A 26835-nucleotide genomic window follows, 5' to 3' on the forward strand; every position below is an offset into this window, starting at 1 on the left:
CACTGTAGTTCAGGATATCAATGATAACGGAAGCTGTGACTGTGTTGGGGAGGGGATATGGTAAATCCCTGTGCTTTCTGCTTCATACTTCTGAACCTAAAACTGCACTTTAGAAAGCTTCTCCTCTTTCTAAAAGTTCTTCAGGCTATTTTTATGTACCTTGAAATCTGAGAATTACTTTTGTGTTCACACATCTTTTTGATACAAAAGCAAATAACAAATTGATATAAAGTAAGTTTTAATAACTTTCTTTTCACACCGGAAATAATTAAGATGAAAATGTACGAAGAATCATTAAATTGTCTGCCGTCTATACATTAATCAATTAATCATGGAAACAATGCTGAATAGATTTATTTGGGGAAACAGCATCTGTATCTATGACATGATTAAGAAAAAATAAAACCATAAACCACATGATTTTTACAAGTTTTGTACAAACATAGTGAGTCACTTACAGAGGTGAAATCATTACCAATATTATCTTTTGCTGTAAAACATGTTAAGCATTTCCAAACACAGTAGACAGAAATACTCATCTTTTAAATTAGAAGTGATTATGAAAGAACTCACTTAGGTGTTATCCGATAAGAGGGTAGCTACGCATTTCCTCTCATGCTTCCTGTTTCTATTTTTAAAAACACAGTGAGCAGCTATTCTAATATCTCTTTTACATAACTTGCCCACAGATGAAGCTAGGTTACAGCAGCCTACCTAGAATCTGTTGCTTTAGAATTCTAGGTGTGATGATGCTGAATTGATAACACTGACTCAGAAACAGTATCTGCGGCCCCAAATCCAAGGAACTAAAACTTCACCTAAGCATTATTTAAGAAAGCTTCACACCAAACACTTAGTTTTGGCTTGTGTGTGTGTGCACGTGTGTGTGTTGTCTATGCACATTCTTACTCTCATTATTTCTCATTCTCTTCTATAATGACTCATTTATTCTACTACTTTACATTTCCTGAGCAAACTGAAAATTTGATCAGTTTCCCGTGTACCATTCCCTAAGTCATTTACCCCTTTTATACACTAACACATGTACACACTTGCACACTCACAGATCACATTCATCTGCTCAGCAGCTTCTGTATTTGTTCAAGTGACTCCTAACTTTTGTCATCTACTTTGTACGAGGACAACTGCATTACTAAGCAGCAGCTCCTGAGAATACTAGCCTCAAGTTTTTAAACCAAGTCGTATATTATATTCGAAATAATTAGACACAAGTATTCCAGAAATTCAGAAAATTCAAAACTATCTCCTAAGTGGCTGCCATGCCAGTATTTTAAAATGAATGATTATCAAACTGTAAGACTTCACTATACTTGATTTGCTCTGATTTCTTAGAAAAACAAGATGCTGCTGTCTTTTAAATTATGTGGACCCCTGCTGACCAACTAAATAGTCTGAAATCTTTTCCATTTCATTAATTGTCCTTTTAATTTGTTATCAGGTCAAACATGAGGCAATTTAAAAGTTGAATCTGTACGGGTCCAGTAATACTTTTCCTCCTTGGTTTGTATGCTGTATTCAGATGTCCACAAGGATATTCATCCAGCAGCATTATGTCACATTCATATACATTAGTCTGTGTCACTCAAATACTGAGCTACCCCTCTGCTCATAAATCTACTTTACATTCTTTGCTCCATTATTAACTATATTTGCTTTCCAACCTAACAGAACAGATATAAAAATTTGTTTGTCAGGCATGGGAAGCACATCTGCCCCACATCCAGTCAATGTGTTTCATATCTGTACTCTGATGTGTATATCTGTAACAGTTATTCTTTTCCTCTTCTTAGATAAGTGTATACTAATTTTTCTTTATATCTAAGAAATACTAGCCTGAGAATGACATAAGAAGTTTTCCCATTATGGAAGACAGACTGTAAACATACAATCATCACTGTACCTATAGTCAAATTAAGACATCCTTTATTTTTAAAGAGTGTGTAGTGAACTGATGAAGATAACACAAACCTCTTTTATTGGGTCTCTCTGGTAGCTCCAAATGAAATACTGAGTGGATATATTAGGTAAAATATAGCTAACATTAAATGCCCTACAACAAAATACTTTGTTGTCCAATGCTATAGTACAGAAGTTCCTAAAGAAGTTTTCAGGAAAATTTTAATTATACCTTCTTTGGACCCTTAAAATCTAAGCACCAACAAGAACCACTCTAAAGTGAGAATCCGCCAAGCTGAAGCATATTATTGGTTGTCCTGTTCAGGTGAGAGAATGGTGTTGACGCTCTGATCCTTCAGTGGTCCCCGCCTGGTATCAAGACCAAACTTAACTCCTCACACATATAGATGCATATTCTGTTGGTGCTTCTTTCACATTGCTTGCCTGTCTTGGGTTCATTCTGATAATGGAATGGTTCAGGGAAGCATAAACAATGACTTGTTTATTTTCCTCCAGGTGTGGATTAGAATAAACTTCAGATCCTTCCTGTGTCCTGAACCAGGGGTCACTGTCGTGCATTTCAGCTTCCAGTGGTGGTGTTTGGGAATTCTGCCTGGTGTTCACTTCCGTTGGCTCACACGTCAGGGGCTGGATAACATTACCCTGTAAAAGAAAAAAGATATGATAATATATATTCATTAGCAAACTGTGAAAGGCTAAATGGCGTCATATATTGAAAAAAATAACCTACCATTCTTCACAGATGCTGCCAATATTTATATTTTTAGCAGGCCCTTGATTATTAAAGGATGAACATTTTAGGGACCAGTATATTCTTCCCAAATAGTTATTTTGCACTTTACCAGGAATCACTTTTGAAGGTGATACAGTATTTGTTTTCAGTGCTGAGGAACAAACTCAGAGTCTTTACACTGCACCTCCTTTTTTGACAGTTGCCTTATGACACTAATTTGGTCAGGGTAGGTGCACACTTGCAATCCTCCTACATCACTTTCCCAGATTGCTGGGATTATAGGCCCATGCAACCATATATGGAACATTTTTCATTTGCTCTTTAAGATAAAAAAAACATAACTGAAATTAAAGAGAAAAGAATAAAATACCACATAAAATCTCAAGCATCTTAGAATCCATTGGGAGTATGAAATGTAATATAAAATAAAGAGAGACTAAGTATAACACAGAACAGATACCCCCTATTATATTATCCAAGATTAATTATGATTTGAGTCCTAGGATAGGAAAATCAGTGTCAGTTTTAGAGGTAGACAGCTTAAAGTTCTAAAATATTATTCCAATTTTATTGTTATCACAAGAATATTTGTACACTTTCGAGTAGTGTTAAATATCTTAGTGAACTTGAGGCAAGTAAAAATAAAATGAATCCTGATGTTTTCTATTAGGTGTTAGACCTTCATAGCTACACAAAAGACCTACCTGGTAAAAATGGAGAGATCATATTAACTCTAGGGGTAATTATTTCAATGCTTAATTTTACTAGTCAATTTATGTTCTTAAAATTTGACCTGACTTCTTAGTTATAAAGTTCATAATCTTTGATAGTCCCTATACCTTGTTTTTCCCTCTGTAATTTGTATTATATGTAGTACAGCATTGCAGCATGATGCACAGTACATCTTCTCAGCAGAGTTCTACCAACTAGGCACCTGGCCCTATGCTGAGAAGCCAGGTAATAACTGCCATGCAGTACTTTCCTCTGATGAGGTAACCACTTCACATTTATGGTAAGGTTGTGACTGAAAGAAGCAGACGTTGCTTGACTCAGATGCAAAGCGTGCTACCTCTGCACAATAAAACCTGGCAAGTCAGCAAACAACACACTGAAGATCGTCAGGCGATATGAAAAACAACCGAAAGTCTTCTGTATATCAACAAGATTCCTGTCAGACTTTTCAACCTGCATAAGCCTGTCAATTTAGCTAGTTGGCCCCCTTCCCTCAGAAAATTGGCTCATTCCATGGATGACTTTGTTAGACTGAACATAGTACTCTACCTCTGAAACTCCTGTGACAATCCATCAAAGCAGTGGTGCCACACGGCCACATGGCTGGTGCAACATGATGTGACAGAGAAGAGAGAAACAGAGAACTCCTGACAAGCCTATGGTACTTTACAGTTTTAAAAGATATTTAGAGAGATAAAACCCACCCTTTTAATACATAATTGAGTGGTTTTCAGTACACAAGTACTTTTGTACTCTCCAAAGAACATTCTGGAATAAGATCAGAACTTTAGCTGTAGCAAAACTTTTGTAAGCCTCAGAGGTTTGCTCACAGGGATAAGCTGCTGTTTATTGCTTCAAGAACTGAATATGAAACAATGTTTGGTACTTTGTTAAAATTCTGTGAGCCTGCAAAAACTCCAGAGAAAATAATTTGTCCTTGACGTGGATATTTCAATGGATTTTCAAATGTAACCACACTGATCTGAGGCAGTTTTCCATGAGCCTACTGAAGCCTTACTTATCTCAAAAAAATGCTGACCCATGCAAGTTGCCTCTTCTTTTTGTCTTAAAGCCTGGATCTTCCTCATCTCATGTGAACACTTGTCAGGTACAATGAACATGTGCATCATGGTTTGCAAATATCTTTTGCAGGCAAATATAATTGCCTTCACTTTCACTTTAAACTTGTTCATGATTTATGGCTCACAACATCCATGTTTTTAAGTCTCCTTTCCTTTAACAAGTTCCTTCTTCCGAAACATTTAATCTCGGGGACCGATAGTATCCCTTTACTATTTTCTATGTAAACAACTCAAATGAAGAAAGAATTTCAAATTCCCATCAAGAAAAGAACACCTAAAGATAAACTTCCCAAATAACTGCATATATAGAAAAATCCTCAGGAATTCAACTATAAATCATAACTTTCATAACTTACACAGGGAAAAATCTGACTACATCTTAGCTCACCAGGGTTTTACTTACAGAGTAAAATACTTAGATTATTAGTTTAAAAGTTTCATATTTTATGGGCCTGATTGTGATAGAATGTAGCTTTTTTTATAATGTAGTTTTTAAATTGCCATACACTTAGGAACAAAGAAAATAATATTTAAGAAAATTTTCCTATTCAAGAAGACAAGGCCTTAACACAGAACACAGTGGCTACTGATCTTACAGCCTTAATATCATTTACCAAGATGAGTGCCTTTGCCTTGGTTTAAAATTTGACAGCTCAGTGGGGAGTGTTGAATGGCATTTAATATTATATGTAGAATTATTGGCTATACACACACACACACACACACACACACACACACACACACACACCAAGTTCCCTCATGGTACCTCATTTGTGACTATTTGTAAGGAATTTCAAGGTTCTTTTTCACAAATGTATTGGCTCATCTTACATTCTTCCTTTAGTTCAAATATTCATACAACTTTCAATCCAAAAGAAAGGCCTAAATTTATTCTCCAGATCTTGTAAGAAACATTGCCTTCCAGATGCCCTCTCCTTTTTCCTCTTCCTTGATACACCCACACACACTAACAAGGACTTCACATAATGACCACGGCCAGGCTCATGCCTCTATTTGCTGGTATATTTTATGAAGAAATCCCATATCACGATTGTGCTATGATTTATTGTGATAAATTACCCATCAATGAGGTTATTTATGGGTTGTTCTTTCACTAACCCTCTTCCAAAGAGTTTCAGGTACTTTTTATTAATTTATTTTATTTTATTTTTGTCTTTTTGAAACAAGATTTCACTATGCAGTTCAGGCTGACCTTAAACTCACTGTGTAGCCCAGGCTGATCTTGAACTCACAGTGATCTTGCCTCCGCCTCCTGAGTGCTGGGATTACAGACATGCATCACTGTGACAGACAGGTGCTTTCATGAGACTAAAAAATAGCTAAAAACACGTAACAGGCAAGAGCTGAGCCTGTTTTTTGACTGGATTGCCTTCTGTACTATCGCAACCTTTGTTGCATTTTTGAAAAATGCATATCTATCTATCTATCTATTATCTATCTATCTATCTATCTATCTATCTATCTATCTATCTATAACAGTGCCTGGATCATGGCAAATATATGAACTATTGAACAATATATAAGTTTGGTAAAATACAAAATGTCCTAACAGATACATCAAACATACCAGATTACTTTCCCTTTCTGCCATATCAGAAGTCTTCTTCCTTTTCCCTGGAAGATGAAAGAAAAAAAAGCAATCAAAACGAGTAAAGAAAGTAAAGGCAAGCCACCTTCCTCCCCACACTCACCTACCATGCTGGACACCGGCAACAGTGTCACTAATTTTGACTAATGGACTTGCCTCGGCTGCTACGCCATGCACATCTCATCTGGTAAGGATTCATGCTGCCCACTTCCCTGCCTGAACTCACAACACAGAGCTCAGTGTCAGCTCCAAGAGGAAGGGCCAGATTCTAGTGCTTCACTTTGAAAAAGTTGAAAGTTTTCGCTCTGGGCACATTCCACATACTCAGTACCATAAATATGTCTATATACCTACATAGCTAGAACCTTCTGCTAGTGAATCTGTAGACAGGCTATGGAAAGAGCCACAGAGTCCCAGGCGAGAGCTGGGGTGAGGGAGGAAGCCAGAGGATCTAGCTCTGGATCTCTTCCCTCCTAAACACCAGAAGCTCTTCTGCTCAGGCAAAGCTTTCTCCTGTTCCAACTGAAAAAGACTTAGTCTGCCTAGCTCACCCCTTACAGGTACACAGTACCTGGTGTTGTGGGGAAAAAAGATGCAAAGACAGACGAGAGGATAAAGAAGGAAAGAGATAGAAAACTGAGTTGGACTTGATCAGAGACAGGACAGAATTCTTCATGCATTTCTTTCTGTGTTTAAGAGTTGGGTGGCGACAATGACAAAATGTTTACAAAAGTAGAAAGGGATTTTTTTTTCAAAATAGTGCACCTCTCGCATCATAGCCAAACATATTTTCCAAATGAAATTTTTTCTTTCAAGCTTTTATGTTAATTACATATTTGTAAGTTATGTTAATTACATATTTGTAAGTAATTACATATTTGTAAGTTATTACATATGTAAGTTACATATTTGCTGTGAACAGTGATTAGATTCCATGTAGGGAGGTGGGATATGTAATTAACACATCTTAATTTATTTTATAACCCTTTCTCTCTCCTCTCCCCTCTCTGCCTTTATCTGTAGCTTCATCCCATTTCCATCCCTGTTTGCACATATCTTTCATTTCAGATGTAATACTGTCGAGGGAGGATTCAGTTCAAGCATGTGTTTACAAAGGAAGTAGAAAGCATACACATGGTTTCTCTCTGGGGACACTAGTTCTTTATTTAGGTAGGAGTGGGTGTGATTAGAATGGTGTGGTACTTGTGAAAAACAGGGTGGAGTAGACTAATTTGGACAATGCTGATGTGAGAAATTATTTCAACCTCTCTTCCAACTCTGCTAAACTTTAGTAGAGCTCTTCCTCATACAAATTTATCAGTGATGCAAATAAAATGGGAAAGTTTGTCTGAGTGCCCCCCAGTCAAAGCCTCGAGGGGTGCAGTGTGCTGTGAGGAACATGTCTCCCGTGACTAGAGGGAGCCCAAATCAGTTCTTGTAGACCTTTCAGTGAAAATATGAGTAGGCGCCTCAAGAAATCATTATTCACTGTTTATCAGAGAAAGAGCGGGGAACAAGAGCCAAATTAAAATTTATCAGTCTCAGGAAACAGAACTCCAAATTCGTCATCTAGAGGGACAGAAGGAAAACAGAACCCACCTTGGTGCCTTTTCAGGCAGTAGAACAGGCAAAAACAGGCAATGACGAGCAGAGGAAATCCCCCCAAAGGAAGCAGATTGTACAGGAGCCGTAGCACATCCGCCATCTCTTCTTTGGAGGGTGGTTCTGAGACACTGGTTGTATCTAGAATTTAGTTAAAGCTAAAAACAGTCAGCGAGTCTGAGCTATGTTAGGATCCGCAACATCCTTCTGCACTGTCAGGACCTGAACAAAGGGAATTTCAGGCTGATGTTTCTGCTCCCTTTGGGCGCCTCAGATCCCTCAAACACCTTTTTATCTTTTGTAAAAATCTTTCATTTGTTAAGGTTAATCTGTAGAATAGCCTCTATAAAAACCCTCCAAAAGCATTCACCAAGCCCTTTTGCTTACAGTATCTAACTTAGTGCTCATATTCACCACCTGAAGAAATTAGAGGAGCCATTTGTTTTGTCCCTTACTGCGACTTAAGAAGAGGGTTACTATTCCAAGCATTTCCCAAAGTCAAACACCTGCAGGGTAGCAGTTGGGAGTCCTCATGTTTCCCACATTAAATTCACACTAAAGGCTCTTCTTTTGTTTTATAATTCATTGGTATCTTGACACTTTCCGTTTTCCCAGATATTTTTTCCCTGACATACAGTTAATGTCCATTAATATTGGTCAGTGTTAAGAGGCATTAAGATCCTATTTATTCACAGTTGATTGCAACTTATTATTACCATGTAAAATATTTCAGTAGAACAGAAGTAACTTCTTTTTTTAAATGTAAAAAAAAAAAATAGAAAATATCAGCATGCATCACATGTACTACAGCAATGGTTTTCAAATGGAACAGTTTTGCCCTCCCTGGTACCCACCACAGGGAACGTGTGAAAATGTCTGGAGACATTTCTGGTTGTCACAGGTGGGTAGGGCACATACAAAGTCAAGACACTCTATACCTTCTCCTCACCACAACAAAGAATTATCCAGCCCAAAAGTCAATAGAAAAACCCAGTCATAAGTATGGCTTTGTGGAACTTTTTTAAAATGTGCATGTATTATGGATTACAACATAAGCTCTATTTTTTTTATTTTGGGTTACTGTTGAACAGAAAGAAAAGTATGAAGTAAAGTACTCTATTACAATTCATGTGATTTGCTTCCGTGATTTTGGGGATAAAAATGATCACAGGGAACTGAAGCTGGTTACGTAGTGGAGACACGGGCTCTTCTGTTCATGCTGCAGTTTAGGTTGGGCAATGAGCCAAATCATTGCCCCAGCAGCAGACACAGCTGCCTGGGGGAGGGTTTTGGATAGCAAACAATAGATAAATCTACGGCAAAGAAATTCTACCAAATAAGAAAAACCAGTTTGTGTTATTTCTGTAACCATCAAACAACCTTGTTCATTTTATTTGGTTAGTTTGGTACTTACTTGTTAGAGCGTGTTCTGAATTATTTTGAGCCTGTTCTGCAACAGAAAAACAATATTAAGAATTGAAATCGTTTCAGAAAACAGGGAGGATATAAACTCAGGTATTTATAAAGTCAGATTTCCCCCTGGAGAAGACGGCAATATTTGCACACTAAGGGAATCCAGTAACCCAAACTAAGTGAGGTTCATGTACTTTAATTTCCTGTACCCATCACTTTGAAGTCTTGGAACCTAGAATAAATCCTTGAGTTAGTTTCAGGCTCAAAGAAAGACCGGATAAATACAGGATAACCTTCCTCTGTCTGCTTTGATTCATTTTGCTGCTGCCACCTCTGCCGATTGCAATAACAGACACATATTCTGCAGGTGCTCCAAAGGACTGCAGAAGGCCACAGGAAGGGGTGCTTTTGGAGGCATTCCAGGAGCTGATACTGCAACAGACTTTGTCTCTCACTCTACACTGGCAATGACCTTTGGGAAATTCCTAATCAGAGACTGACCAAGAGCAGGTTCAGAATACAGTGCAAGCCAATGATTGTTCTAGGCATAGTCTCCAGCTCTCTCAATTGTTCCCTTGAGTTTGCTTTGTTTTGCAAAGTACTTTTCTTCATTCCAGAAGATTACTGCTTTTCCAAGGGCATCCAAGCCTCTACCTTCTCATATACCTTCTCTTCTAAAAACCGATTCTTGGGGGCTGGGGATTTAGCTCAGTGGCATAAACACCCACCTTGCAAGCAGGCAGTCGTGAGTTTGATCCCCGGTACTGATAAAAAGGAAAAAGACAGAAAAAAAAAAAAAAAAACCCACGATTCTTATAAATAATAAAGAAGGGACAGATAGAAAAACAAAAGCATCCTAATGTGCTGTTAGATATTTCAAATAGAGAAAATAATATATATTGTCATATATCCAAATTTTATTTACAAAAATCATGGTCCTTAAACATAACTCCGGAGCATAACCAGTTCACTTTATGGCACAGGCAGGCCTCAAACTCTCAATGATCCTCCTGCCTCAGCTTCCCAAGTGCTGGGATTTACAAACTAGACTTTTCTGAAGTAACTATACCAATTTACATTTTCGCAGGCAATGTAAGAGTTTTAAGATTTTTTTAGACATTTGCTAACACTTTTTTTAATTTTCATTTTTTGTTTAAATTCTGGTCTTTCTACTGAGTATGCATTGTTATCTATCTCATTGTAGTATTGATTTGACTTGCACTAAGCATTTTTTAATTTGCTATTGGATATCTGTATATCTTTAATGAAATATCTAATCAAATCCTCTGTTTAGTTTTTAATCAGGTTGTCTATTTGTGCTGAGTTGTAGGAGTTTATTATATATTCTAGGTTACAGTGTAAATTGCGAACCTTTTCTCAAAGGTCTATCTCTCTATGGACTGCCTTTTTACTCTCTTGATAATGTCCTTTGATACAGAAGTTTTTAATTTTTATGAAGCCTAATTTATCTGTTTTTGTTGTGACCTAACATTTTATAACCGTATCTAGGAAATTATTACTACATTCAAGATCAAAAAAGGCACAGTTTTATATATAGGCTTATAGTTCTATATAGATACAGTTTTTAGTTCTTATATTTAAACCTCTGGTTTACTTATATTTCTTTTCTTTTGTTGTGAGCTACAGGCTCAAATTCATTCTTTTGTGTGTGAACATACAATGATTCCAACACTATTTGTTTTATTTTGTGGTTTTTTTTGTTTTGTTTTTCAGTACTGGGATCAAACACTGAGCCTTGCACATACTAGATGAGAGCTCCACTACTTTGCTATATTTCAGGTTGCTATTTATTGAAGAAATTTAAGAATTGTATGGACAGTTGTCATATGTCAATTGACCATGAATACATGAGTTTATTCTGGACTCTCAGTTGTATTATATTGATATCCACATCTCCACATATGTCAGTAACACACTGCTTTGATTACTATGATTTTATAGTATATTTTGCCAAAAGGAAGTATTACTCTTCCAATTTTCTTCTTCTTCTTCAGGACTGTCAGATATTTTGGGTCTCTAACATATGAGTTTTAGGATCAGTTTTTTCACTTCAGAAAAAAATCTGTTGGAATTTTGGTGGGAATCTGTAGATCATCGTGGGTAATATTGTCATTTTTACAATCTTAAATCTTCCAATAATGACATTTATTCCATTTACTTATATCTTCTTTAATTTCTTTCAGCCATACTTAGAGTAATTTATAGGTCTTACACCTCTTTGGTTAAATTTATGTCTACATATTTTATTTTTTTGATGGCATTATAAATAAGACTGTTTTCTTAATTTTCTTTTCAGATTGTTCATTGCTATGCCACTAATTTTTATGTGCTGATCCTGTGTCTTACAACTTTGCTGGATTCATGTACTAACTTAGTAGAGTTTTTTGGGGGTTTTTTTTGTTTTTTTTTTTTTGTTTTTTTTGCAAATTTTTAAGCATCCTATCTTCTGTGAATAGAGACAGTTACTTCTCCCACTTCCATTTAGATACTTTTTATTTTTCACTATTTAAAAGCAGGCAACTTTGTCCTGTTCTTTTACTTAGGATTAAAAACATTCAATCCTTTACCAGAGTAAGATTTTGGCTCTGACATTTTCATTACCAAGCTTTTTTTTCCCTCTGTCTTTTATTCCTCCCTCTTTACTTCTCTCCCATGTTTTGTTCATTTTAGTTTCCAAGTTTAACCTCTTACCTGTCTTTCCTAAGTTACTATAAAGCGTACTAACACGGTCCTGGGAACCCACTGAAGCCCTATCTGTTCCTAAGAACTAACTTTGTAGTCAGATTCTTTGCAGTTCTAAGCAAACTGTGAATTATTCACAACTATGCAAATTATTTGACTATCACAAACATAGCCTTTTTCAACAACAATCTACCATAGTCAAGAAAAAAATGAAAAGAAAAAAAAACAAAAAATAAATTGCTATCTATAATTATTGGCACTTATTTGTATGATTTTTCACTATTTCAGTGACATACTTGTGGACTTATCAAGTAGACTTAATAATCCTTAAAGACAGAGGCAGTAATTTTCACTGTATTTTTATCTTGTTTACCTCACTCAGATCAAACATATGTGCATTCATGCACATCATAATTTGTGAGAGTGTGGTACACCCTCAGGGCTAAGGATAGTCCATCTCTAACATAACGATCCAAGAATCTGGATCTTCCATTTCTTGAAAATATGAGAAAAACATTAGATGGCCTGAGATTCAAGAACTTACCTGTCACGTGGATGGTTATTGAGTGGGAATGAATTACATGAGACGAGGCATTCACAGAACAGCGGTATGAGCCATTGTCACTTGGAAGCACTAGTTCAAAATGTAACATAAAAATCGACTTATTGAATCTTTCTTCCCAACTTGTGCGTATCCGAAATCTGTCCTCGGGAAGGAAACAGTCTGCTCCGTTCAACTTGCACCACGTCACATTAGGTCTGTGACCACAGTATCTCACAGGACATTCCATTTTAAAAAAAGTTCTTGCCGCAACAGTGTGCTCTGAATTTCTCCTAATACGAAGTTCTACAGCACATGACTCCTCTCCTAAAGAAGGATAAAAAAATTAAAATAAAATCTGTTCTTCTGAAAGGACTCCATACATGCCCCTCCAAAATAGTTTGCCAAATATTTCTCAGGTATGATTTCAGAATTTTCCTAGATACCATTTTAGTCATTAAACTTCACTAGGCCAAGGCCTGGCTCATAATAGCCACAGAAAACATTTTTATTTCCTATTTTGAATATTTGCCTTTAAAAATCAAATCAATTCATCTTCTCAAGAAAAATAATATAATTAGTAAGATTGCTCTGTAGATACTGAGATAGTAAGGAACTTGCCCACAGTAATATGCTAATAATTAAGAGAATTAAGATTTAAAGTCATACTCTTCTTATTACTCTATTTTTCAATAATCATTTGTTCATATTATTACTTTCACTTTTTTCCATATTGGGAATTGAGCCCAAGGCTTTCACGTTAAGCGTCATTCCCAAACCTTTCAATTAATTTAATTATTTTAATTTTGAGACAGTTTCTTCATAAGCTGCTCAGGCAGAAGCTGAACTCATGATCCTCCTGTCTCAGCTTTTTAGAGTTCTGGGATTACAGGCGTGCACCACCATGCCAAGTAATTCATTTCATTCCTTAAGCAGTAATCATATTTTCTATGGCTAGTTGTGATATATCACATTATACAAAAAGGAGAATTTTTCAGGCAATCACTTCCCATAATTCTTGGTATTAGAAATTTTTTCACTTGCTTTTCAAAGCCATCTTAATCGTTTTTCTATGATATTTTGTGATAGGAGTCATGCAATTCAAGATAATCATCCAAAGATAAAATATTCTTAAGTAATTTGAATTTTCATGTTTCTCCATGGAATTTCTCCAAATTCCACCTCTTTTGGAATTTCTGTATATTGGCTTGGCATACTGAAATCATGACTCCCTTTGTTTTGGGGAGACAGTTTTTTCCTGCAAACAGGTCTTCCATCTATGAACTTCCAGTTGGTAATTGCCAAGTATATATGAAGTCTGTAGCACAGAAAAATTTAATTTTCATATTACTGAATAAATTATGCTATCATTAACTTATTATCATGGAAGTACTTACCCTGTGTCCCCAACTTCTAAAATATACCTGAGAGCCAAGACACATAGAAAACTTCTCTAAGTATACAAAACTGATATTGAAAGATCCCATTTATCTTCCTTTTATGCATAATTCAATTCCATTATCATTTTCCAATTAGCCCAGAGTGCATAATTATGCTGTATGCACAGACTAATAATTATCTTTATAATGGCAAGACTAACCCGATATGTAATAATATTTGAATTTGTTTCATCGCTTCCATTTCTGAGGCAAAGAAGTGTTCAATCAGAGTGATTACTTCGGAAAATGTTTTGACTTCCAAAGGGCAAATTTCAGTTACTTAGAATGCATAGCTATGCAGCAGTATTCATTCTCTGATAATTGCTGAGCAATTTTGCTCCTTTAGAGACCCATGAATAAATGGAAAATGAGAAATGATGTGTGTTTTCAACAACTAAAGAAGCTTTTCTATCAGTTGCATAATACAATGTATGAATGGCATGTGCATAAGTCACTGAGGATTCTCTCATGGCTCTTAACACCCTGAGCTCGCCAGAGAAATTAACTATAACAGGGAGCTTTCTTTTACATGAGCATGTTGTGGCAGTTTACCTTTTCATTTTTTCAGTAAAATTAAGGCTGAACATGTGGTCTAAAGGAGTAATTTGGGTTCTTGTTCCTCCACCTCATAGTTCTTTCCTAGCCACCCTATCCTTTAAACTACTCTTTCAGGCATATAACTATTCCATCTTTTTCAATAAATCCTTCATCTTCAAGCATTCATTGGAATGGATTCACAACATCATAAGTATAGTAACATAAGTGTAACTAAGATTATAGTCAAAACTCTCTGTAAAGATGGGGAGGGCCAAGGGTGCATTCACACAGGTAGTTAGCCGCTGAACTGCGGGACAGGTTTTGGCCCTGGGTTCCACATACCTCTCTACCTAGAACACTGTCTTGCTCTGTTTTTATGCCCTTCGCAGTATGAACATCCTCACTGTTAGGAATCTCCTAATACATAATAAATATTTCACTACTCATACTTTATCAACTACTATTCAGAGTAACTGAACTATAATTGAGTTTCTAAGAATTAGATAGAGACCGAGGGACCTGCAGAGAACTTTGCAAGCCTCGGATTATTTACTTACTTACTTATAACTATGTTGAGATCTCACACAAGTTTACTTTAAGATTTCTCAAAAATTCAAAATAAAAATGAAAGCAAAGCAAAAGCTAAATCATAATGATGAGGTTTTCAAAAAGTTGAACAGAAAGAGTAAGACAGTTCACCACAAGGAAGTACCTAGCAATAAACACCTACATGTGGTTAGACTTATGATAACCAGAGGCAAGGAGGCTGGAGCAGAAAGACCAAGTGAAACCCTGTTTTCAAACATTCGTTTCCCTGCTCCTCTCAGCCTCCCCTCGGGCTTCCCTTTTCAATTTTATGGATAAGTCACCACTCATCAGTGGAACTTACAACTACGCTAGAATTGTGAAAAATAAGACAGTTATAGGCAAAGGTATTAGGTCCTCAGGAAGCTTCCTTTTAACTGAGGAGACAATATTACCTAACAAGGAGGTCACTTTTCTGGAATAAACTTACTATCTACCATTCTTTTCTTCAAGTTTACATAAGCCGAAAGCAAGTTTAGAGGAGACTCGCATCTGATAGGTGATGTAGGAAGAGGCAAGACGTGACACCTGTTTTGTGGGATTTGTCTTCTAATGGGAAATAATGTTGCACGATAAATGGGAACACAATGCTATAAAGCTGCACATACCACCTGCAGGGATATTGACCTCAGCTAGGGGTTTGGGGGCAAGGCCTCCTAAGAAGTTTATATTTGAGTTGAACCGCCATGAGTGAATAGTCTTTTTATAATGAGAGCAGAGATGGGAGAGAGTTTGCTTGTTTTTAGTTTTTGTCTTTGTTTCTTGTTTTATTAGAGACAGGGTCTCACTATGTAGTTCAGGCCTACCTTGAACTCTCTATGAGAGCAGATGGGCCTGGAACTCACAGCAATCCTCCTGCCTCAACCTCCAAGTGCTGGGATTGCAAGTGGCTGTCACCATGCCCAACAAGGGACATATTTTAGGAATGAAAAAAATGGAGAGCAAAGGCTTTCAGTCCAGAAACCTCATGGCCAATTCAAGGAACTGATACACAGCTAACACGGTTTTCTGTAGGCGACACGGAACCACTGGCTGTTTCAGAATAAATGTAATAAATACTAGATGGGAGAAACTTAAGAGTTTTCCTTTCCACTGTGAGAAAATGTAATGCAGAATGCTGGGGACATTTATAAAGTCATGGAAGTAGTTACAAATGAGAATACTTATTTGATGGCTGTTTCAGATGCTAATCCATTGCCTGCATCTGGGTTAGTCACCTAATCTCAACAACACTGAATTTCTTCAACTTAAGGTTTGAAACATAAAAATAGTGAAGTTCTTTCCCACCACTCTCCTTTAACATATAAACACAGACTTCACTTTCCTCAGAATGTAACTGACAGTGTAAAGCCATTTGTAGTCTGAAATTTCTATCCTGATTACAACCTGTTTCTCTACTATTTAGTCAAAGAGCTGTCATCTGATACCAGTAGCACAATTAAACATGCCTTCTCTTCTGTAACTACACACTTGGGAGGAGTTCACAAAGCTGATTAGCAGCAGAGAGGGGCGGGCTGCTGGTCATAGCTGCATTCTTGACTTGAGATGGGATTATGAAGACATCCTTGTGGGTCTTGACTATTCTTATCAGCAAGATGAAGATCATTGACTCATCAGCTGTCACAGGAATTTTCCTTATTTGAAAGAGTGCACAGACGAATGCTTGCAGGCATTTAAATCATCAGGAGTATTCTTTCTGAGCACAAACAAGATGTCTGTCGGAGATTATAACTGATGTTTGCAAGAGTGAATCAAATGGCACCATTACAAGGTTCCATCTGACAAGCACACTGACAGCTTTTTCTGCCTGTCCTGACTTATGCAAATCCAGTCTATGATACTCAAGACACAAGAGAATTGTCATATCAAATATTTTGTGAAAAGGGATGAAAATCATAGTTGTTTTGGGTTGTGGCTTATTTACCAGCTATCAGTTACTATTGTTCCTGGCGTTTTCTTCAAAAGTTTATATCTGATAGTAGAGAATTTTCAATGCCAAAAGTAATTAATGAAGAGGTTGGAAACTTCAGCCACTTGTTGCTCTGATATGATGAAATATCTATTTTCATGTGACTACAGATTAAAAAGCCTTATTTTTTAAATTCTTCAGAAAACTGCTTGTACACTATTATGGTGTGTATATGCCATGACCTGGTGGTACCTAGTGTGTGTGAGACTCAGACTACAGCATTTTGAACAACCCCTACCTCTATATTGAAAATAAACAATCATAAAATGGAAAAAATAATAAAGTGGCTAAAATGAATATTTTTTGCATTGAACTTTATATATACAAATATGCAAGTTAACAAACCTTTGAAAAATATTAGAATACAAAAAAGGAAACGTATGACTAGTAATTTGAATGGTATTAATGTTAAATTTAGTATAGCATGATAGAATAATTTATAAAAATAACTGTCCACTAGCTCATAAGTGAATTTTATCAAACTAACAAGTGAACCTTTATTAATTTAAATTCTACAAATTACAATTTAGATAACTATTAAATTATAACACATGTAGTTTTTAAATTCACTCTACCATTTTAAAACAATTAGCTCCTCAACTATTTTGAAGATAATACAATAAGCAATGTATTAACCATTGTTACTCTCCTATCATCTTGTTTTGAAATTATTTACCATTGTTTTTATTGCTTTTTCTTTTTAAAGTAGAAAATGAAAGTTCTTTAGAAAGAATCTCAATAAGTACATTAGTCAATGAAGTTTTCTTCTGTGAACTAAAGTAACCAAGAAAAAATATTGTAACCCCATAACCTGTCCTCTGTTCTATTGTTTTAAGCATTAAATATAAATAAAATGTAACATAGCTGTATATAAGAACAGAAAGGAAAGAGTTTCAGTTGTGCTTCCTTGTCTGTGCAATCACTGTGGTGTTAGTTGATATTAAATGGACCTCTTGAATGTAGGAATAGTACGATATAGCCTGGAGATAAACTTCAGTGATTCTGAACATTATAAATTTATTTTCCAAATGAATAAAAGTAACCAAATTCATATTTATTCAAGACTAACCCTGAAATCACCAATTTCTCTGAGTTAACATGTATATAACATGCAGTTTTTAAACAGTGTACTATAAATGTTAGCATGAAGCTTGCATATATATATTATTAAAACTCAACAATAACTTTAATCATTTAGAACCCAGATCAAAAATATTTGGAGAAGGGGTGTATGTTGTCACAGACATTACTTGTAATGGCTAGTGCACGGTAACATAAAAAGTAGACAGTACAGACAGTAAATGTATCCCCTCATTGTCCACACCCAGGTATGTGGACATTGTGCTGTGCGTGACAGTTAAGGGATATGATAGCTTCTAGTGCAAAGAGGAGGCAGCAAATTTCTTGTAACATTCTTCACTTTTGTAATTAGATGCTTACTTCATTATCTCAGACATGATATAGTCTCCGAGTGTTTTCAGATTTTCAAGAGAAAAGTCCTTCTGGCTAACACAATCAAGAAATGCTTGGAGAATGAGTCTGTGCTTAACTCCAGCCCCACCTCCAGAAAAACTGAGTTCTTTACCCATTACCACATTAATAGCATTCCTACTCCCTAAAAAATCCCCCGCACTATTCAGTGTGACATGCATCACTCTATTATAAGTACTTGTGGTTCAGACATTTGTGTTCTGTCTAATCTACCACTTCCTTGATCAAGTGATACTTGTCTCTGCAGGGGGAGATAGCCTTATGGAATCATGAAGGTGCTGGCTGTGGTGACACACACCTGAAATCTGCCGTGAGTTCAAAGGCAATTTTAATTACGTAGCAAAACTCTGACTCAAAAATACAAACAAAAAAATAAACCCAAAAGTATGAAGGTGAGAAGGCATTATTTGTCCTGAGACTGAAAAGAAAGGCTCATGAAGCAAAGAATAACTTCCTCACATCTCTGTCTCTCTGTGTTAAACAGCACTGTGCAGACACAGATAAGCCCTTTGGAGAGGTTATCTAATAGGCATTGAGGTGAGGACCATGTGTGTATCAAAATACTCTGCCGTGGTTAAGTGTTAACCACTGAAGAAAAGCTAATCTTTGCAAGTACGCAGTGTGGAAAGGTCTGATTTCTGCACACTCTGGGCTGATATCTAAAATATTTAACCAATGACATTCCATAGTAATTCAGTTGCCAGAGCAATCAGCCAGAAAACAATGCCAGCCACAAACAGCTGCACGGTCTAGGCACTTCCAACTGAGCAAGTGTAGCTGCATGTGTCAGTCCATATAGCTAAAGGTGGCAGATGATTTGTGAAACCTTGAAGCTCAAAAGAATAGCTTCATACCTCTAATTCTTTTGTGAGATACCATTTCCTTTTATTTTCAAAGACTATATGCCTTGATTATGACTATTAGTGTAAGGAGTGTCCCTAATGAATTTCACTGTACTTCCATTGAAATATTCTTACAAATATATGGAAAGTGTATAGTGGTTACATTCATTGAAAGAAATAAATGATAATAATAAATGCACTTTGCCTTAATTTGAGCTGATAGTTTTAGAGATGGACATAAAATATAAACAATTTTTTGAAAACTAAAGTGATTACTAAAGGTGTAATACATCAACAATTTTCAGTGACATCAGCCAAGATTTTAGCTTCTATCAGAGGATATCATAGATTAAAAAACTACTTCAGATACGTGCTAGAGAGAGAAGTTTGCACAGTCTTAAGGAAGAAGGCCTCCAGACAACGCTAGTCGTATGTCCTGCTTACTTTTTGTGGCTGAGATGGTGAAGGGAAGGGAAATAACTTCTTCCCTAGAACACTGAAGTTTAGTCATCCCATAAGTAAGTAGTGGCTTGAGCTGAATCAAGGCAAAGCTATACACAGCGATAGCACTCTTGGAACCACACATCAGAATCCCGGGGCTCATAATAAAATTACACATGGTGGGAGGATCACACGTGCAGCAACAGGAAGCCCAAATGGTCTCCCATCATAAGCTAGCTGACATATATTTATAGAATCAGAAACATGCCACCATGAGGTTAGGAGACTTCCCCCACTTCAAAAACCACTGAGTTAATGTTATATAGCATTGTTTAAGTGTTTTAGTTTACCTCGGTGAGCAATGAACCCACTCCCTAAGGCAGATATGTTAGAAGTGTTAGAAATGCTTAAATAAATATGATGCACACATATGTGTGTTAAAAATCAGAACTCCTATTGTAAAAAGCAACCACGGTACTGTAAAGATAACCTTGTAGGATACAAAGGCATACAAAGCCTGCTGTGAAATCAGAGTATATTCAATACAAGTACTAGGCAGCACATAATGTAATACAGATCACAGACACAGAATGGGGTGTAATGGTAGGTATTTGTATCATTCTCTGAGGGATGATTTCCTTAAGTATTGTCTTTGGGCAGAAATAAGCATCTCCTCCCTTTCTAAAAACACACAAATACATATGTGTGCTTGTACACGTGCCCACATGCACGCACACTCACATGATGAGAAGTTCTCTTAGTAAAAATGGAACTAGAAAGAATTAACTTCCCACAAGAAAACAACGGTATGAATCTACCTTTATTCCCATTACTTAAAAAACAAAGGCCATAAAACAAGAAAATTGAGAGAATTTTTACAATCATCTATTTTCCTTTGGAAAACCCCTTCTAATAATATACCTTATAATCATATGTGAAATATTTCTTTGCTCATTTTTTACATGTTATTTAGCATGCTTTGAAGCAATTCTGGGGCTAGCAGTTCTCATAATATGATATGACTATTTGAAGACAATGCAGTTGCATAAACAATGATTTTTAATCTTTCTCTCTTGGTTTTATGTAGTTTTGGATAATTGTGAAATTGTTTTGTCAAAAAGCAGTCATTTTAATATTTGCTATAATATTTTCTAACACTAGCAAAGTTTATGCAGTGCTTATGCCTTTTCCTGTCTATGAAGTGTTTAAGAACAGGACAAGTAGAAATCACACAACTCATCGGGTGGATAGTTCAAATCAGGCTTGGCAGCTCAGCTCCAGAATCTCTGCTTCATTTTCACAGACACTTGTCCACCAGTGTACTAAACTGTCCCTCACAAATCAGTGTGTTATCGACTCTACTGGATCCATCATGACAACAGGTAAATATGGATATGTGTTTTTTAAAGTTTATATTATGTATTAGACACTGTTGTATCCCATACATACAGATATTATTTGACTTATGTTTATTTCTCCATAAACTCATTTTAAGTTGAAAATATGGTAAGTCAAAAAAGCACTTCATATATCTAAACTTCCAAACATCACACCTGAGCTTAACCTACCTTTAAATATGTTTAGAACATTTAATATTTGCCTATATTAGGTCTCTTTTTGTAGATTCTGGGCAAGTGGTCCACCACTGAGCTACATCCTCAGCTTCATTAAGCCTATTTTAATGTAGTGTTGAATATCTTGTGTAATTTGTTAGATACTTATATTTTTTAAAAGCCCTCTGATAACCTTGCACACTGGGCAGTACTGATCATTCACCCTCAAGATCGCATGGCTGAGTAGGCCACTGGCTGGCACCACAAGTGACTATCATGCTGTGGTAGATTGATATCTAGTGGTTAATTTGTAATATCAGTTAATTGGGTCAGCATGATGCTGAGTGTGGATGGCCCACCTGAAGGTTGTTGCCAAGATAAAAAGCAGAACTAGAGAAGAAGAGTTGAATTTGTTGTTTGGTTTGGTTGGTTCTCCTGTTGCCATGAGTTTTCCTGGAGGAATTTTTTGAGCTCCTTACATGATATGAACTTGGCTGTTGGAGCCTTTGTTGGAGGAGCTCAGGACCTCATCACCCCTGAGCATGACTGTGGCACTTTTCAGAAGAGCTCTAACTTGAGTGTCGCTTCCCGGCTCCAGTGCAGAACACTCAGCCTACTGGCACAGATCCTTCATCCCACTGGAGAAGACTTACTAGCTTCTGCTTGGGGCCTTCCCAGCACAGATCCATGAAATAGATTTGTATGAGTCATTGTCATGGGTTCTATGTTTTCAGCTGGACTCATGCACGACATTGCTGTGGGATCCGGGCCCCTCAGCTGGATTCTTTGGGTCTTAATTTGTAAACAGATCTTCTGCACTTCTTGCACTTATCACTTTGGGTGACTATTATAAAATAATACTATAAATTATGTGTCCTGTACAGTCTTGTTCTCCTTGCAATCCCTGACTACAACACACACGTAATATTGCTAGCCTTAGAAGACAGTAGAATTCAAAATTTGAAGTATAATTTATACTGAACTCATATCACTTTTACATCATTGTAAAACTGAAAAATTATAAATTGAACCATCGAATGTCAAGGACTATACACTTTTATGAGGCAGCTACTAGCTGCCATTATTATCTTTATTTTTAAATTGAAGAAACTGAATATTAGAAAAAATACTTCCACAATGTCACCAGTATTGAGAAGGAAATCATGAGTAGGATAAGAAGCCAGGCCTGATCTTGACTCCAAAGTATAAACTCTTTTCTGTAAGTTTGTTATAAGTAAAAATGCATTTGAAAAAAATTTATACTTAGTTTATATTGTATAACAATAAAGGTCAGTATTATTTTATAGGATTAATTCAGGGAAGCAGTACAGCCTTTGAGTGAATATTTAATGTCACAAAATCTATGAATGGCACAGAGAAGGTGAAAACCCAAAGATCTTCCCCATGGGCTTCTGCTCTGAAAAGTTATTCTCACTTTCATTAGGATCAACAACAGTATAAAAAGGCTGATATATACAATAAATGGGCAAAAGTAACACATCTCATATAAAGATGTTCTTCTTTTATGCAAAAGGAAATCTTACAAAATTATACTGCCAGCAAAGCTTGACTTGGTCAAAACTAGGAAGCAAAAAATTTTGCTTTTGCTTGTATTTCCAAGCTTACTTTCTGTGCATCTTTACATCTACAAATGATAAATGTCACTTCATGGTCTACTCTGCTGGTCACTGTCTTTGCCTCCCCAGTTCAAAAGGATTCACATATCTCAGAGACACTGCAGTCTCCACCTGCAAACTCCACTCCAGTGAGCCCTTTCCATGTGATAAGGGCAGGTTTCCAGTACAGTGTTCGTTGACCAATGTGTGATTATTCTCAGTGGGCAGCCAAAGTTCTGGGCAGTTTAACAAATCCTAAAGAACAATGTAGAGACTACATTAATTGCCTGACCCAAGTGTATTCCATCTGCAGTGAAACCTGTCCTTTACTTTGGGCATAGATCTTTCAGGACGGCCAACCTTAAAAGCTAGTATCAATGAAAGCCTGACAATTTATGAGAAAGCAACAAGAGTTTTTTCTAATCATTGCTATCAGTAGAATGTTTAACTTGTGATGCTCAGAATAAGAGTAGATCAAATGTTATGCAGGGAAAAGCATAGGGAAAGTCCACCTCCACTTCCTTCCTGGATATTTCTTCCCATCCCTGATACACTTGGCCACAGAGATTCACTGGCATTTTCAAAGAAATACTTAGCCACACCTATGTGGGTAAAAACTGCCAGTTGTTCTCCAACATTCATTTTCCTATTCTTATATTGTAGAGAAAGATGCAAGGTAGCCATGACCCAGCTAAAACCTGAATGCTCCAGCCTCCTCTGAAGCCAACTTCTGAAGAGTGTGCTCCTTGGAATGTGGGCAGGGCCCAGCTTTGCTCATAACACAGCTGACAGTGAGGAAGAAAAGAGGAGTTAGAAGAATCTGCTGCTGAACCTGATGCTGTCCTCTAATGGCCCAGGCAGTCTCTCAAATATTTCCCTGCACTTTGCTCCAAATGAATGCTAGCAAATGATCAGATTCTGAACTTAGCTAAATCTACGCCTCGCCACGCTTCCACACAGACACACAAGCCAGTTCTTCCAGATACATAAACATGTGAATCACAAGCATAAAATATACTGGAAGGAAACGCAGTATTGAAATAATCTCAAGACAAAAAAATTGAGACTATTAGAAAAGTACACATAATTCATTGATACAATGTAAACCAAGATGTTTAACTCTCAAATGTCATTAGAAATTATCTACCTAGATAATATCATGCCTTGGCGACGGTTGTGGTAGAGGTAATAATACCCAGAGTTATTTATAAAAGTCTTGTCAACATCAAATGAAAGATCATCTCTCAATACAATTTTTTTTTTTTAGTACTGGGGATTTAACCCAGGGCCTTCCTACTGAGCTACATCCCCAGGTCCTTTTTTGTCTTTTATATTGAGACAGGGCCTCACTAAGTCACTCAGTTGCCCAAACTGGGCTCACACTTGCAATCCTCCTGCCTCAACCTCCCAGAGTGTCAGGATTGTAGATGTGTGCACCTCACACAGCACCATGCCGTGTTAAGGATTCTATTAAGCTAATTCATTTTGTAATAAAAGAAAAGTCATTGTTATATCAACTACACCATGTTTACAGTGTATCAGGCACTGTTCTAAGGGTTTCACAGTGTTCAACTCACTTAATATTCACAACTTTCTGAAGTCAACATAATTGTCACAAGTTTTAGGTAAAGAATTGAGCACCCGAGAGCTTATAATCATAGAATTAGTAAATGGCAGACATAAGATACTGATCCAGGCAGTGGCCTCTAGAGATTCAATCTTTCTTCTCCAAGAAATTAAACAAGTTAATTTCACTTTTTGTACCTGCTTCATTAATGAACATTTTTCTTCCAACAATTCTGAACTCTATTAGAAAGGCAAAACTCACAATAATGGAAATTAGGTAAGAAAGTCCCAGGGAGGCAAGATAATAGCTTTTGACTTTAACCTTACAATACAGGAAATTTTTATAAGAGAATGAAGGAAGCAAACGTAGATTTAAGAGCTCTTTAGTGCTGAGAGGTTGATTCAAGGCTGTAATTAGCATAAGAGTTCATCGGTTTATGCCTTAATCCAGGAAATCCTGAAGTTGCAGAATGCTCTCAGACATTTGCCTAAATGGCAGACTTGGGTATGATACTAGCACACCGGTATTTGGCATTTGGTAGAAGGCACAGCTCTATCTCTAGCATTTCATGTACATGTCTCAACAGCAACAAATAAATAGAGCCATAAAAGTAAGCCTGATAAGCACGTGTTGTTTTAAAACCTGATCTTCAAGGAATAATAGACACAAAGCTCAATCTGCCCAAAGTTGTCTGCTCTGGCCCAGTGTTATAACCAGTTTGTGGAGAACAGTATAATCTCTGCGGAATGCGGAGTATGGCCTTTAAAAATGGATCCATGCATCATGCTGAACCACCATAGTAACTTAAAAAATGGACATGAGCAAGACTCAGATATAGGCGTGGCCCTAACTAATGCATTCTCAAAGGAGCCAGAGTATAAGTATTCTTCGCTTACTAGACTAGGTTAGCATTATTTTTTTTATCACACTAACACGTGATCAATCAAAGATTTCCTACTTCTTTTATTCCAGATCAGATATACTGCCAACCAGCTTCCGGTATTACCTGCAGCATTCCTGCCTGCCTGGATCTAGAATCCAAGCAGTACAGGGAATTGCATCTGTGGGGCCTCAGAGAAGAGTCCATATCTACCTGCAGGTTAGGACTTCAGTCTATGAGGAGAAAGTTTTGATATCCTTATCACTTTCATAAACACAGAAGTGATGCACCAGACATTTATACCTCTCTCTCCCTCTCAAAAAAACAAGCAAGCTCAAATCTGTAGGCAACGTTACAATTTTCCCCAACCTCATTACAAATACAGTTTGTCTTAAGAGGGGGAAAAGCATGAATCTCTCACACTACTTTGAAGTAGGAGGAAAATATTCTAAAATGAACTTTAAACAGTTTGAAAAAGTACCACTGTAAAGAATTAAGTAATTAATGTAAATTACAGGAAATTCCCAAGATATAAATATTATAATTAATTTGGTTTTGGGAATGGAGCCATCAGGTCTGTCTGGAAAGACAAATGTCAGCAAATGTTCATTGGCTTAATTTTTTTTTAATTTTTTGGTTGGTTTTTGTGTGTTTACTTTTTGCAGTGCTGGGGGTCAAACTCGGGCTATTAGATATGCTGTCAATCACTCTCTCTGAGCTATATTGCCAGCCCTCATTTAATGTTCTCAATCTGTCTTACTCTATTTTTTGTTTCGGATGAGTAATGCTACAATCATAACAACTGCCACAAAAGGTACCTGGTCAATATTCAGTCCAAGTCTTTCCCCCTCATTTTCCAAATACTTTGATTCTTTATATTTTCGTCTGAACATATTGTACAATATATTTTACTTATTCATTTTTACTTTAAAAACTCAAGAAACTTTTCTCTTTTAGAGAAAAGTTCATCACAACAGACAAACTGTGTTGAAAGGAATAAGTTTCATTCATCTATTTTTACATCATATGGTGACTATAATTAATATATTTATTTGAAAGTATTAAAAGAACAGATTTGAAGTGTTCTCACTATAAAAAATAAAAATAAGATGAAATAAAAAGTTTAAAACTAAATTATCATAAATTATAATGTTAATCCTTACTTCTCACTTGGTGAAAATACCATCTGCAATAATGTCATTAACATTTACCCAGCTTTGAAGTGCACACTTAGAGTGCTAGGAATTTTACCTATATTATTTCATTTATAGTCATCACCATAAGCACATAACTTAAGTAAAATTATTCATTCCATTTTTAAAATGAGGGAAGTAAACATAAAAGAAGATAATAAACTTAACCACGATCACACAGTAAATGGCAGGGCCAGTGACTGAACTCAATTCTAATACCCACATCTATTTTACAAGCACTAGGTTGAAGCACATTGAGAGGAAAAATGGAAGTTGTACCGTACTCCAATTGTGGTATAGCACTGACATTATTCTCCTTCGTTTCACAAAGAATGGTCTATAGTAGATCTTCTAAATTAGTATGCTTTC

At 36.4% G+C, this 26835-nt stretch overlaps 1 protein-coding gene across 3 annotated transcripts in view; it reads right to left on the bottom strand.

Moving 5' to 3' along the window:
- Nucleotides 1–336: 336 nt before the first annotated feature.
- The window catches only part of Btla (B and T lymphocyte associated), a 28364-nt gene continuing 1865 nt past the window's right edge, over nt 337–26835 (bottom strand). Inside the window, exons 2-8 of one of the 3 annotated variants that reach the window (XM_063224951.1) lie at nt 26746–26834; nt 12357–12680; nt 9838–9873; nt 9111–9146; nt 7694–7837; nt 6074–6120; nt 337–2580 (exon numbers count right to left, since the gene is read on the bottom strand). In XM_063224951.1, the coding sequence (XP_063081021.1) occupies nt 2305–2580; nt 6074–6120; nt 7694–7837; nt 9111–9146; nt 9838–9873; nt 12357–12603 (786 nt within the window). In that variant the 5' untranslated portion in view covers nt 12604–12680; nt 26746–26834 and the 3' untranslated portion in view covers nt 337–2304. The remainder of the gene's footprint in view (nt 2581–6073; nt 6121–7693; nt 7838–9110; nt 9147–9837; nt 9874–12356; nt 12681–26745; nt 26835) is intronic. The other 2 variants (XM_063224950.1, XM_013151693.3) reach the window with 2 other exon arrangements.

Source organism: Cavia porcellus, unplaced genomic scaffold (assembly GCF_034190915.1).
Source record: "Cavia porcellus strain 051 isolate PalLab524CR breed Dunkin Hartley unplaced genomic scaffold, mCavPor4.1 scaffold_15, whole genome shotgun sequence".
Classification (NCBI taxonomy): Eukaryota; Metazoa; Chordata; class Mammalia; order Rodentia; family Caviidae; genus Cavia; species Cavia porcellus.